Source organism: Podarcis tiliguerta (genome assembly GCF_965153285.1).
Source record: "Podarcis tiliguerta genome assembly, chromosome: 7".
Lineage (NCBI taxonomy): Eukaryota > Metazoa > Chordata > Lepidosauria > Squamata > Lacertidae > Podarcis > Podarcis tiliguerta.
In genome coordinates this window covers 1,740,144-1,754,954 of record NC_139540.1, presented here as the reverse complement: position 1 = coordinate 1,754,954, position 14,811 = coordinate 1,740,144, and the positions used below count along the sequence as shown (strand labels likewise).

The 14,811-nt window shown below is 45.6% G+C and overlaps 1 protein-coding gene across 6 annotated transcripts in view; it reads left to right on the top strand.

The window, feature by feature from the left end:
• Positions 1-14,811, top strand: part of LOC310681321 (protein EFR3 homolog A) — a 52,123-nt gene that overhangs the window by 9,292 nt on the left and 28,020 nt on the right. For 3 of the 6 annotated variants that reach the window (XM_083449016.1, XM_083449018.1, XM_083449017.1), the window contains exons 2-8: positions 115-167; positions 7,261-7,337; positions 7,984-8,111; positions 8,406-8,556; positions 11,522-11,643; positions 12,578-12,727; positions 12,893-13,030. In XM_083449016.1, coding sequence (XP_083305142.1) covers positions 158-167; positions 7,261-7,337; positions 7,984-8,111; positions 8,406-8,556; positions 11,522-11,643; positions 12,578-12,727; positions 12,893-13,030 — 776 coding nt within the window. In that variant the 5' untranslated portion in view covers positions 115-157. Of the gene's footprint in view, positions 1-114; positions 168-1,631; positions 1,825-4,517; positions 4,533-7,260; positions 7,338-7,983; positions 8,112-8,405; positions 8,557-11,521; positions 11,644-12,577; positions 12,728-12,892; positions 13,031-14,811 lie in introns of all 6 variants that reach the window. The other 3 variants (XM_083449013.1, XM_083449014.1, XM_083449015.1) reach the window with 2 other exon arrangements.

The window sequence follows — 14,811 nt, the reverse complement described above, 5'->3', positions numbered from 1 at the left end:
CCATGTCTTCTTCTCTCTTGACTGTTCAGCGAGAGTTAGTTGTAAGCCTGTTAATAGCATCAGCTGCACCAAGTCAATGGCTCTGACGTGACGACTTTCTTTTTTCTCTTGCAGTTTATCGCATGGTGGAAAATAGGAGCCAAGCTTCCCATCAACAATGCCTGGCAGTAAGTATGGCAATCTGTTGGAAATGTAAGGCGTTTGCACTGAGAATTTGAGATTCGGTCCTTTGGAGGAAATCTCTTCTGAAAAAGAAAAGCAGAAACAAAATGTGGCAGGTGTGATGCATCTTTGAACGTGGAGCTCTGGCTTCAGACGTTGTAGCAGACCTGCTCACTGCCATCCAGAAATGTATTAACTGCTTCGAAATTAACTGCTATTGTGAATACTCCTAGCAGTTAGAGGGCTTGAGTCTTAAGCTGCTAGGCAAATGTAGCAGTCAAAGTGGAGCTCCCTCCAGTGCAGAGCTAAAACTCCTATTTAAATACTTAGCAGAAAATAAAATGGACACTTATCTGTAAAATCTGGCTAACTCTTTTTTTTTTTTTTATCAAGGCATTCATAATAGAGAGGTCAAGAAATAAATATTCCCACAATTGAAACGAAAGCTTGATGAAGGAAATAACAGGTGTGCAGTTAGTACTGAGGTTCACAGTCATGCAGTCTTTAGATGTGGCTGCTATAATTAAAACATGCACAGAAATGGGAAATCCCTTGTAGCAATTACTGGCCAAGATGGGCAAGTAGCTCAGCTACTTGTATTCTTGTGCTTCTTTATTTTCTTGTATGCCTGGGTATAAAGGTAAAGGTAAAGGTACCCCTGCCCGTACGGGCCAGTCTTGACAGACTCTAGGGTTGTGCGCCCATCTCACTTAAGAGGCCGGGGGCCAGCGCTGTCCAGAGACACTTCCGGGTCACGTGGCCAGCATGACATTGCTGCTCTGGCGAGCCAGAGCCGCACACGGAAACGCTGTTTACCTTCCCGCTAGTAAGCGGTCCCTATTTATCTACTTGCACCCAGGAGTGCTTTCGAACTGCTAGGTTGGCAGGCGCTGGGACCGAACAGCGGGAGCGCACCCCACCGTGGGGATTCGAACTGCCGACCTTTTGATTGGCAAGCCCTAGGCGCTGAGGCTTTTACCCACAGCGCCACCCGCGTCCCAAATGCCTGGGTATATCTCCCTTTAAAAATAAAAAAAATAAAAATCAGTCTTTATCCATGTTTTAAAAAAACATTTTAAAATTTCTAAGTTATTCAGAAGCTCTGGTCTAGGGGAAAACTGGGTTACCTCTCTTTAAAAGACAGACCGTTCATTTTCAAGTGTGGTGCCCCCTTTTAAAAACACCTAGTTCAGTGACTTAGAAACATCAATACTTTTCTATTCAGATATTTCTAAGATGCTTTGTGTGTGAGAAGCCTTGATCCTTCTTGCAGAGCTAGTGAAATACAATGGCCTTTGATTTCAATATTTTTTCATACTTTTGTGTGTGCACATGAGTACCACAACCTTTCCTTCTGTAGCTGGCATTGTGTCTTGGCTGTCTTTGACAATGGATTAGAAAGAGAGAGAGGCATCCTTTTAAAGTACGCTTTTCAAGCGTGAACAATGTATTCCTTTTATTGAGTGCAGCACTTGATCAGCATCACTCAGGCTAGGAAGAGAAGGAGCTCTTTCAACATAACCAACAGCAACATGACATTGGCTATACAGCAGATGCAACATTACAGAAGAAATGTTCTGTACTTCTGGAGCGTTGGCGGGCTGCTAAAGTGAATGTCAAGCTTAAGGCTAATAGCATTTGGAGGTTGCTTGCATGGATGCGGTGAGCTCTTTGCTTTCACTAAAATTGTATCAAAAATGATCTTCAAATAGATTTAGTTATTTATTTGCTGCTTATGTTCATACTCTTGCCTTCCTCCAAATGGAGCCAGGGAGGCTAACAGCAATTTAAACCATTCAAAACCATTTTCTCTCTCTCCCTCACACTCACTCTCTCTCTCTCTCACACACACGTATGTGTGTGTGTATAAAAAAAATAATAATTAAACAATTCAAACACTGAAGACAGCATCGGTTCATAAAGTACCCTCTCTTGATACACTGTACAATTAGGCACCAAATGCTAGCAAAACTAAATGTGGTTTTAGGCGATGTCGCCAATAAGGGAGAGAATCTGATCACAGCTTCGTTCCATAAGAAGGGGCCTTAACTGAGAAGGCCCTGCTCAGCACCACCTCCCGGTAAACCTTGGCCATTGGTGACACTGAGCAGAGCAGATCTCAAAACCTAGGCTGGGGAACAGTAAGGGAGAACCTCTTTTAAGTACCGAGGTCATATAGGATTTAGTATCCTGGAACCAATACCTTGAATTGGTTCTGGTGGCCAATAGGCAGACAATGCAGAGTTCAGTGTATCAGCATTTTGCACTTATTGCAGCCTCTGGACCATCTTCAAGGGCAGCCCCATGTGTAGTACATTGCAGTAGTCCATTTTTTAAAAAAACGTGTAAGATGAGCATTCAGCCTAGGTCTCTTGGTTCAGGAGTATTGAAAGCCTGTGAATGCAACAAAGCAGTACATTACTGGTCTCGACTACAATAGGTTGTAGTAATAATCATGATGGAACCAGAGGAGGAGAAAGGTTGTTGTTGTTGTTTAGTCGTGTCCGACTCTTCGTGACCCCCTGGACCAGAGCACACCAGGCACTCCTGTCTTCCACTGCCTCCCGCAGTTTGGTCAAACTCATGTTGGTCGCTTCAAGAACACTGTCCCACCATCTTGTCCTCTGTCGTCCCCTTCTCCTTGTGCCCTCTATCTTTCCCAACATCAGGGTCTTTTCCAGGGAGTCTTCTCTTCTCATGAGGTGGCCAAAGTCTTGGAGCCTCAGCTTCACGATCTGTCCTTCCAGGGAGCACTCAGGGCTGATTTCCTTCAACTCATGATTCTTGGTGGGTGTCTGAGGCCCCGCAGTTCAAAAACATCCCCAAATGCCAGTATATTTTAATCATGTTTTTTACTGGCTGCTCTATTCTGCAAGGCTACTCAGTTGTTACAACTTTTCATAGTGTCATTGTTTTGGAAGAGACCTGGGGGTTTGTCTAGTCCAACTCCCTGCTCAAAGCTAGGTCTGCAATGCATCTGTGACCCATGGCTGCCCAGCTTCTGTTTAAATACTGCCAGTAAAGGGGGTTGGACTAGATGACCCTTGGGCCCATTCCAACTCTACAATTCTATGAGTCTTAAGAGCCTCACACTGCCCCAGATGGCCTGTTCTTCTTCTGCTATATACGTCTTAGCATTTAAAAGTCTCTCCTAATGTTCAGCTTCCCCATAGTTTTTATTCATTGGTACTCGGCTTGTTCTCTGGAGCAGCAGAGAGCAAGTCTGCTCCCTTCAGATACCTGAAGGTTTCTATCATGCCATCCCTTAATCTTACGTTCCTCAAGAGAGCAATCAAAGGTATCTGAAAGGTTATCGCAGAGAAGCAGCTGCAGCAGCAGGCTGCTATCTGGCCCGGAGCGCTATTCGATGCCTGTCCTGCTAGCAGCATTAAACAGCCAGCCCTCTGTACCAATGTGGGTGGCTGGGTTACAGTGTGTACTCGTTTGAACGACATATATTTCTGCACAGAACTGTATTAGCTTTATTTCTACAAATGTTAATGCAGTTTTTTGAGAGAGTTTGTTTCCTTTCTCCTTTTACCCTACACTTATTCGGCTGTAAATAATAGGCTAAGCTTCTTATTAGGACAATGTCCTTCCAAAGGACAGTGGAGAAATGTCCTTTCTCCACTTGTGCGTCTCATTACAAGGTGCCCAGGCTTAGTTACATGCATGTCAGGTGCACTGACCCCGGCCGTGTGGGGCCAGGCGCTCTCTTTCATTTCCAGAGCTTGGCATTGTCGGTGCAATTGGATACGCAGCGTTCTCATGTGCAGGGTCCCTTGGCGCTTCTGTCACGTGCAGGGCTAGCTAGATAAGTGTGTGCTGCCTCTACCTGAATTTGACATTGCCGAGCCCGGGCAGGAGAGAGCCGGGAAGGTACAGAGGGGCAGCTAAAGAAAGGAGGAACTGCAGAACTGCCAGGAGGGAACAGGATGAAGACCTATGTGGCAGTTCCTGTGGCTGAGCAAGATAAGTCCTATGACTACAATCCTGACTGGGAACCAGGCCCATGCGTGTGCCTTGGTAGGTGAATTCTTCAGAGCGCCTTCTCTCCCCCCTCCCTCCCTCACCCCCGTTCCGTTTTTTTGCTGAGAAGGAGCATTGCTTTCTCTTGAAAGTTGGAAAAACATCTGTATACTCAAATGGTCCTCTTTCGCTTCTTAATATCTTCAGTGCATGCAGTTTGAGCAAACCCACTGGATTATTTCATAGTTGAAAAGGGGGGGGGCAGTGTGAAAAGAGATGTTAACATGAGCCTCTTGTTCAAACGTGGAGTAAACTGTGCTGTTGATTTTACTGCAGATATAATTTCAAGTTGATTTTTGCTTGTTTCCCTACACATGTCTCCCCAGACACATATTCTCCAGGTATATAAGTCTGTTCTTACTGTGTGGACCAGTTGCTGGCATGTACCATAACTGTATACACTTAACGTTGGCGTTTCTGCCTCCTTGCATGGTAGCATAGTGGTTTTCTTGGTTTGATTGAGTGTAACTGTGTGCTGAAATCTTGGAAATTTGACCAGTTGGAAGCTAATATTTCTTGCCCCATATTAGACCGAAGGAAGGAATTTGCAAAGGGGGAGAGGGAAGGCGACTGCATACAGGAAAGGACAAATGTGCACTTTAAAATTAACATTTCTGAATTATTGAATGGGGTGTGCTAGATCAGGGAACCTCAGGCCAGAGGTGGCCCTCCTAACCTTTCTGACTGGCCCTTGGAATGCTCCCCAGTGCTTTTGAGTTCCATAACTTGGGATCTGCCACAGAGAAGGCCCTGGCCTGCCTCCCTGCCAAATCAAACAGATCCTGAGCTTCTTTGATGGATTTTGCAAGCTGAACCTCTGCAGTCAGAAGTGAGCATGACTGAGCTCAGTGCAGCCTCTTCTCAAGAAACTCTGCATTGGGTTGCAGCCGTACTGATCCTAATGAATTGGTATTTTGCAAGGACAACCAACAGACTGTCCCTCCACATGTTCTTGGACTACAGCTCCTATCCTCTCTCACCACTATAGTAGTAGTAGTGGTAACAACAACAACAACAACAACAACAACAACAACAACAACAACAACAACAACAACAATAATTTATTTATACCCCGTCCACCTGGCTGAGTTTCCTCAGCCACTCTGGGCGGCTTCCAATCGAGTGTTAAAAACAATACAATAAATATTAAAAACTTCCCTAAATAGTGCTGTCTTCAGATGTCTTTTAAAGATAAGATAGCTGCTTATTTCCTTCACATCTGAAGGAAATAGGGCGGGCACCACTACCAAGAAGGCCCTCTGTCTGGTTCCCTGTAACCTCACTTCTTGCAGGGAGGGAACTGCCAGAAGGCCCTCGGCGCTGGATCTCAGTGTCCGGGCTGAACGATGGGGGTGGAGACGCTCCTTCAGGTATACTGGACCGAGGCCATTTAGGGCTTTAAAGGTCAGCACCAACACTCTGAATTGTGCTCGGAAACGTACTGGGAGCCAATGCAGATCTCTCAGGACCGGTGTTATGTGGTCCTGGTAGCCACTCCCAGTCACCAGTCTAGCTGCTGCATTCTGGATTAATTGCAGTTTCCGGGTCACCTTCAAAGGTAGCCCCACATAGAGTGCATTGCAGTAGTCCAAGCGGGAGATAACTAGTGTTGGCTGGGGATGATGGGAGCTGTAGTCCACCACCATCAGGAAGGCACCACGCTGGGTTCCTCTGCTAGATGCTGCTGCTGCTGCTGCAGGTCAGTGTAGCTGCTGTGTTTTTGGACTCTCTTTGGGAATGTGGCTGTGGCCGTGATGAGCTCCTGCCCTTCAGAATTTACCACTGTGCCATTGGTGATCAGTTCAAAGAACGAAGAAGTTAGATATTAAAATGCTGTTACCTTGGGACTAAGCATGTATCTTTGGCTGTTTTCATGCAAGTCCACCCATATATTCAAGAATCTCCACAATCAGTTCAAGGGATCACAGGCCAGAGTCTGGCTCTGTCTCCAGGCTTTGCATGTAGCTTGCCAGGGAAAGACCCTTTTACAGATGAGTCCTGAGCAGGCTTTACACAGATGGATTCCAACTTGGGAGAAAGGAGGGATGTGGATATATTAACATAATAATGATGTGAGACCCATAGAGTTCTGTAGAGCTTACTCCCAGGTGCTGCAGCCTTAAGTTCAATACAGCTGCTTTTTCTTTGTGCAGATCTTTCCCTCGCATATTCATATAAAAAGAGGAAATGAATATCTTGCATTTTTCCTGCTGGTGAATTGGATACACTTTTTACCCATCTTTCCAAACTGAGTGTGGTTTTGGGAGCATGTGAAACCACTCCTTTGATTTCAAAGGATGTCCCCAAATTTTGTGTATGCTTCAGATCTCCTTGCTGTGCTTTGATTTTGTGTTTTTATCTTGTACTTTTATGCTGTGAACCACACCACAGAGGAAGGGCAGAATGCAAATTTAATAAAAAAAATAAATTCTGTGCACAAGCTAATAACTTCTGTATGTGGGGGTGGGTGGGGGGGGTGCATGCACACACTGCTTTTTTTACAGCAGAGACTTGATAATTGAAACAAGTACATAATTATGTGTGGGCTTAAAAGTCACCACATCTATAAGCATCTTAAAGTCCATTGTGTGCCAAGCTGTATCTTGTGATCTAAAACTGGCTTAAAGCTGCACAGCTTCCCCCCCTAGTGGTCATGATCTGAAAACAGGCATAGGCAAACTCGGCCCTCCAGATGTTTTGGGACTACAACTCCCATCATCCCTAGCTAACAGGACCAGTGGTCAGGGATGATGGGAATTGTAGTCTCAAAACATTTGGAGGGCCCGGTTTGCCTCTGCCTGATCTAGGATGACTCTGGAGAGGAGCCAGTTTTCACTGCTGCCCTTCATTCAGCTTGTGCACCCAGTTGCTGCTTTCCCCACTATTAAAACCATTGTTAAAATTATTGAACCTACCTACGTCTGTGGGACACTTTCTCACAAAAGTGCGCATGTACCTGAGCCTGCGAATTGTGGATGTGGGTGTCATTGCGAGTGGAGATTCCATTCTGAAAAAAGGGGTCCCACCTCCACAGAGTTTAGTTCTCATTTGCAGTTCTTGTTTTTGCAGGGGTCTGCTGCTGCTGTGCTGCCTTGCGCCCCCGTTACAAGCGCCTGGTAGATAACATATTCCCCGAAGATCCAAAAGTAAGCGAGCCCTTGCAGTCCGTGTTTTAATTTGGGGTGGGGGGAGGGGTTGTAGGGAGTTTTGAGGTTTTCGTGCTCAGGCAATTTTTTTTTATTTGTAGCTTTTGTTTAAAGATGTTAGCTTGGTAAGGTTGGCCAGCTGGCCACTTCAACATTGTGAAATCACCCAAGTTGTGATGCTAAGTAAGATAGCTCTAGTTGTGGGTATGGATATAGCTGCACATGTCGTATGAGTTTCACACAATATACCATATTTTCCGCTCTGTAAGATGCACCAGACCATAAGATGCACCTAGTTTTTGGAGGAGGAAAACAAGAAAAAAAATATTCTGAATCCCAAAAGCCAGAACAGCAAGAGGGATAGCTGCGCAGTGAAAGCAGCAATCCCTCTTGCTGTTCTGGCTTCTGGGATAGCTGCGCAGCCTGCATTCGCTCCATAAGACGCACACACATTTCCCCTTACTTTTTAAGAGGGAAAAAGTGCGTCTTATAGAGTGAAAAATACGGTAGTTTAAAATGTATGCTTTGATTAGACTAGCCTCGTAAGTCTCATAAAATCAGCTGCAGTAAATATCAGTTTGTACAATACAAACCACTTAAATTTATCTTCAGAGTTGTTTCCTTGAACTCTCTCTCACCTGTGCAGGATGGCCTTGTCAAAGCAGATATGGAGAAACTGACCTTCTATGCCGTCTCTGCTCCTGAGAAGCTTGATCGGATCGGTGCCTATTTAGCAGAGAGGCTGAGCAGAGATGTTGTCAGACACCGCTGTGGGTAAGACTTCTGCGGACACCCACTTCAAATCTTGCTTCTCATTTCCACCCCGCCCTGCCAGTATTGGCCTCCCTTTCTGTGGCAAATGAGAATCACCCCAAGCAAGGAGGCTGTGTGATGTTTGTAAATGGGAAGAGGGTGGGTTCTTTCCCCTTTCCCCGCTCTCGGGCTTTCAGTGTGCCACAGATTAACAATAACGGATAATATCTATGCAGGCCAGCTAGTAGAAAAGTTTGTGGGCTACCGTGCCAGGGGGCTTTCCTAGCAGGCCTGTGCTCACCTCTCTGCATGCAGGTATGTCTTCATTGCCATGGAAGCCCTAGACCAGCTGCTCATGGCTTGCCATTCTCAAAGCATCAAGCCGTTTGTGGAGAGCTTCCTTCACATGGTGGCCAAGCTTCTGGAGTCCGGAGAACCGAGGTTGCAAGTCCTGGGAACCAACTCGGTGAGTGAACGCTCCTTGGGTCCCCCACTTGGTTCTCCTACTGTCTGGAGTCAGTTTAGTTGCCCTGGCATGGCCTTTGGCACAGAGGATATGGCTGGGAAGAGGCAGAGAGGAACGCAGTTACTTCCAAACCCCTGGTCGTGTGACCAAGCTGAAAAGTTTTAAGGTCAGTGAAAAAGAGGAGGATTAGTTTGAGAAGATATTGAATTATTTGAGTAGGTTTGAACAATTTGGGGCAATTAAAGTGTTAAAAGTTAAATAAACCTTGTGGACGGAGGAGTGTTAAGGTATATAGAAGTGTACATAGGGTTAACTTGAATATGTTGTCGTTATTGAATATGTATATTATTGAATATTGTATACCCAATGTATCAGCTGCTAGGGGGATTTCACTGTGTTTTGGTGGTTGGTAAAAATAAAATAAAATTGATTTTAAAAAATAATCGTTTCCCTGGCATGGCCTTTGGGGAGCTGCACAGAGGATATGGCTAGGAAGAGGCAGAGAGGAACGCAGTTACTTCCAAACCCCTGGTCGTGTGACCAAGCTGCAAGGCTGCATACCTTCTTCCCTGGTTATGATTCTGACTAGCCACGTGTCGTCCCTGAGCCTCCCCTGACTGCATACCATGAAATGGATTGTGCCCCTCTTAAAAATGAAGTGGGTGATTACCGGAGACAGAGCCTTTTCTGTGGTGGCTCCTCACTTTTGGCAGATATCCCCTTCGAGGCCCCCTCTCTCATTTAGGCACCAGGCAGAAACATTTCTGTTTCCTCCAACTTTAAAGAACTGCTAACGTAAGCATCCTTTAATTTAGGGGTGGATTGTTTTCGCCCTCAGTTTTAATCCGGCTGTTTAGTTTTGTTCTGATTTGCCGTACAGTTTGTATACATGGTTGTTGTTGCTATTTTCAATGTTCCTTTTGGTTTTCTATTACTACTCTACTACCCAGGGAACATAAATCTGTGCTGAAGGTATGGGATATAAATTTAAAAATATTGGTGGGATAATGGCTGGTTCTTAAGCATACAAGGGGGAATAAGAAACCTCCCAAACATCTGGTGGATTAAGGCAGGCCCTGATCAATGACTCCCTCAAAGACACAGGTTAGGAAGAATGAAACCCCTCTGGCCATGGTTCTTGTGGAAGGTGTGAGTTGGCTGCTTAGAAAACCTGCAGGAGATGTGGATTTCCCTTTGACTAGCCTAGTACCTAGAGGACTGAGAAGACCCTTTTCTTCCTGCCCATCTGATGCTCCATTAATATCCTTTGTTTGCTTGTCTTTGAGATTTTTCTGTGCCACCTGACAGGGCTAGAAATCCACTCTTTATATTTCTCCAGCAGATCTGTGCAAGCCTTTAAATAGAAGCTTAGCTTGCCCTTTATCTTCCAAGTCAAAGGTATTCTGTTCCCTCGTCATCACTGCTGCATTAGTGATGAGCCCTGAGTGCCTTCTGCTTCTGCACTCCCGACTGTCCTGCCTGTGATACCGTTTCACGGTAACAGAATCCAGTCTCCAAAGTGTAGGAGTGTATTGCAGCAAGCAAGGAGTAGCTGAAACGGAGTCAAGAAAGTTTTGAGAGTCAGGCCTGGTCTGAGGATAGGGACACCCAACAGGACCAATGTGAGGGTAAGGGTCTTGTGAGCTCAGGTTGGTTCAGCTCAAGTGCTGTATCAAGTGCTCCAGGTCTGCCTTGGGTTACTTTTATGTATTTAAAATATTTACCGTATTTTTCGCTCTATTAGACGCACCAGACCACAAGATGCACCTAGTTTTTGGAGGAGGAAAACAAGGAAAAAATATTCTGAATCTCAGAAGCCAGAACAGCAAGAGGGATCGCTGCACAGTGAAAGCAGCAATCCCTCTTGCTGTTCTGGCTTCTGGGATAGCTGCGCAGCCTGCATTCGCTCCATAAGACGCACACACATTTCCCCTTACTTTTTAGGAGGGAAAAGGTGAGTCTTATAGAGCAAAAAAGACGGTATATCCTCTTTCAATTTCAACAAAATGTACAAGAAGCTTCCAAAACAACGCAAAACCTCATTTAAAATCCAATAAAACCAACATACCAAATCAATAACACAGCAGAACAGAGCCTAAAACATCAAAGGTGCTACAAACAAACCAGTAACATTTCAAGGCAGCTTTTTAAAAATTGACCACACTACTTATTAGAAGCCTGGGCACACAGAAGTGAATTGCTTCTAAACTGTGCCCAGGGAACGTGTCTGAAGAGGCTACTTCATAGCTAGAGGTGCAACCACAGGAGTTGCCCCGTTGCTAAGTATCTGCGCTCCAGAGGTGAGGCAACTAGAGAAGGGTCCCCAAAGAAGAGAGAAACTACTGGGTAACATCCCAGCATTTGTCCTAGCATACTGGATTCAGCAGCAGCAGCAGGCTATCAAGTTACTAACCTGGTGGTTTTTTAGAAAGTGAAGCTTGCAAGACACACTCCCTGTTGCATACTGTTTACCAGGTACTGGAGCGTTTCTAGAGAGTTGTCCTGATGTGGTAAAAATACCAGGTCTTGCCACATTGGAAGAAAGGTTTGCCAGAGGGAAAAGACCTGGGGATTTTTAAGGACAAGCGGCTGGCTGCCTTGCCATGTGGGATTAAGATCTGTGCCTTTTGCTGCCAGTGCCCTGAAGGTTTGGGATGTAGGAAGAGAGGATTGCCCTCCTGGAAAGCCTTGCACCCGACCTCTTTCCCCACCAAAGAAAGGGGATGATGATGATGATAATATAGGGATAGCCAGTCAGAAATGCTTAGAAAAAAGACGGATGAATAACAGAAATGATTTTGCTGTGTTTCCACCCGCTGCATGCAATAAACTATGAATGGTGCTGCTTTCTGGATAATTTCCACTGTAGTCGGGGATTGGAGCATTTTGGGGCTGGGTGATGCCAACTTTCTGATTGCTTTGAAGCTGTACTGAATCCTCTCCATTTCTCCTTCCTCTTCTGCAGTTCGTCAAATTTGCAAACATTGAGGAGGACACGCCTTCCTATCACCGCCGCTATGACTTCTTTGTGTCTCGCTTCAGTGGCATGTGTCACTCTTGCCACAGTGACCCAGAAATACGGGACGAGTAAGTAACAATGTGCGACAAAGGGATGGGAGCACTTTCCGGTGTCTGCTCTCTAAATTTCCAGGCTATTGAGAATATCTTGCAATGGCAAAGCCCAGCATCTTCCTCCATTCATGCTCTGCCAAGAACCATCAATGGAGTTTAATTCATGTGCCCTTTTCAGAGCGTATTGAGTCTTTCTGCTGAGGCTTGCCGGGGAAGCCTCTGCCAAACCAAAATGCTCTTACCCGAGAGTCCACGAAGCTCAATACCCAAATGATAGTCATCTGAGATGGGTTGTTACCCTAGGGGTGGGGGCAAACATAAGTAAATAATAACCTGAGCCACTTTGCTCTGGAAAATGTATTCATCATGTTTTTGTCTCTTTGAGCATTGAACTGTTGGAGGGAACATTCTGCCAGTTGGAAGCAAAAGGGGATGTTGAGAGTGCTGGTGGACTGGGCTGCTGCTGTTTTTTTGTAAGAGCAAATGCTGTTTGATTGTTTAAATGTATATTCATAAATCAGCACTTTAAAGAAACACAGAAGGTGGCTGGGGCACTAGAAGCAGGGCAGGAAGGATAAAACTGACATAGAAGACTCCTTTCCTTGCCAGGGGCAGGTATGCCCATCATTCGTTGAATGAGGTTAGGGTGAAACTGGGCAGAAGAAAAGAAAAAGTCCTGCTGGCTTTATATGCTTGAGTCTGGACCTTGATGTCCTCCTCATGTGTCTTCATCAAATATACATGCCTGCATAGAGATATTTGCTCACAGGTCTCAGTAATCAGATTGGCTAGCCCTGCTGCCTTTGGGCTTAAGCTCTGGGCTTCCCACCTTCCATAGAACTGTAGAGTTGGAAGGGACTCAAACCCCTTGCAGTGCAGCGATCACAGCTAAAATACAGGGATCCTGCAGTTTTCCCTTCTATGAAATTGCCATTGTTTCTTGTTCCAGGATCCGAATTGCCGGAATCAGGGGCATCCAGGGGGTGGTTCGCAAAACCGTAAACGACGAGCTCCGAGCCACCATATGGGAGCCTCAGCATATGGACAAGATTGTTCCCTCGCTGCTTTATAATATGCAGAAGATTGAAGATGTCGACAGGTATGCCCTGGGGGGGCCGGGCCCTTTGCTGGCCCTGAGGAGGAGGATGAGAGGGGTTGGGTGTGGGCAGGAGGTGCTGTGGCTGCATCTTCTGTCATGGCAGTTAAGCACAATGTCAAAGCCTGGCAACCCTGTCCAAGTGTGTGTGTGTGCCTGTTTTTGCAGCCGGATTGGGCCACCTTCCTCTCCAACAGGAGGCGATAAAGAGGAGAACCCAGCTGTGCTGGCTGAGAATTGTTTCAGGGAGCTGCTGGGCCGCGCCACCTATGGGAACATGAATAATGCTGTGAGACCAGTCTTTGCGTAAGCATCTGTTTACTTATGTACTCGCTGCATTTTTACCCTGCCCTTCCTCCCTAAGGAGCCCAGGGCGGCAATGCTAATGTTAAATGTAAAGTAATAATGTAATGTTAAAGCAATACAGCAACAATCAAAACATATTTAAAAACAATTAAAAGCAACCACAACCTGCAGCTTGTAATTTCAAGGTTAGCAGGAACAGTATCTTTCAGCCATCAAATGCCTGAGTAAAGAGAAATGTTTTTACCTTTCCCTTGAACGTTAATGATGAGGACGACAGGAGCACCACACCAGGGAGGGCTTTTCACAAATGAGGAACCACCACCGAGAAGGCCCTGCCATGGGTCAGTGCCAACTGGGCAAAAGCCAATGGCAGCAGCAGGAGCACCAACAGGGTCTCTCCTGCTGATCTTAGGGCCTGAGCGGGTTGTGCTGGAAATCTCCAGAATCCTCTAAGAGTTTCCTGGGGGCAGGAAATGCCTTTGAAATAGTTGGCAAAACTCCCTCAAGGCTGGCTGTGGCTGCTGAAAAGTCCCTAGAACACTATGTTTCCCTCAGCTGTTCTGATCTTCCATATTGCTATATAACCAGTGCTTTTTTTCCCTAGGAGTACACGGGTACGCATACCCCTAAACATTTTGTGAATCTAATAAGTTTGGCCTCATTGAGAGGTAGTATTTCAATATGAGTAGGAAAATGAGAATACCTCTCAACATTTTTTAAAAAGAAAACAAGCACTGTATATACCGCCTCCCCTGGTCTGCCCTGCAGAGGACTTTAAGGTCCATGAATAACCATAGTTTAGAGGTCCCGGGCCCTAAGGAAGTCAAATTATCCTCCACCAGGGCAGGGCCTTCTCAGTGATGGCTCCCACCTGGTGGAATGCTCTGTCCCAGGAGACCAGGGCCATGCAGGATTTAACCTCCTTCCACAGGGCCGGGCTTTCAATTTGAACTTAGCCTGATCTTTTATTCCCCTTCCTTTCCTCCCTCTCCCCTTTTTATGAAGATTACCCGCTCTGGGATCCCACAGCTCATTCTCCCCTGGTCTCCTCGCTGGCCCAAATAGGACTAATTTAGCCAGCTAGCCCTGGTGATCATCTAATGTTTATTGGATGGATTTCCCCCCTAAACTGATTTTTAATTCTGAATTTATTGTTATTCATATTTTATACTGTATTTCATGCTGTTTTTTGTTGCATCAATTAAGTGTTTTAAATTTGTTGTTAGCTACCCTAAGCCCGGTTTTCTGAACCGGGAAGAGCGGGGTATAAATAAAAATTATTATTGTTATTATAATTATAATTATTATTTATTACTATATAACTGTCTGTGTCCCATGAGCCAAAAGCCAATCCTGAAGATGAAGAGCCAGTGTGGTGTAGTGGTTAAGAGCGGTAGTCACGTAATCTGGGTAACCGGGTTCGCGTCTCCGCTCCTCCACATGCAGCTGCTGGGTGACCTTGGGCCAGTCACACTTCTCTGAAGTCTCTCAGCCCCACTCACCTCACAGAGTGTTTGTTGTGGGGGAGGAAGGGAAAGGAGAATGTTAGCCGCTTTGAGACTCCTTAAAGGGAGTGAAAGGCGGGATATCAAATCCAAACTCTTCTTCTTCTTCTACTTAACCAAAAGAGCAAAAAGCAGCTTGGTGTAGTGGACAGAGTACGGACTTTGACTGTGTCCAGTCCTCATTTAGGTTGGCTCTGAGCAGGTTGCTTAACCTGCTTTCCTGGATTAATATCAGGATAAAAATAGGATGGCCCTGTGTGTGCAGGATACAATACA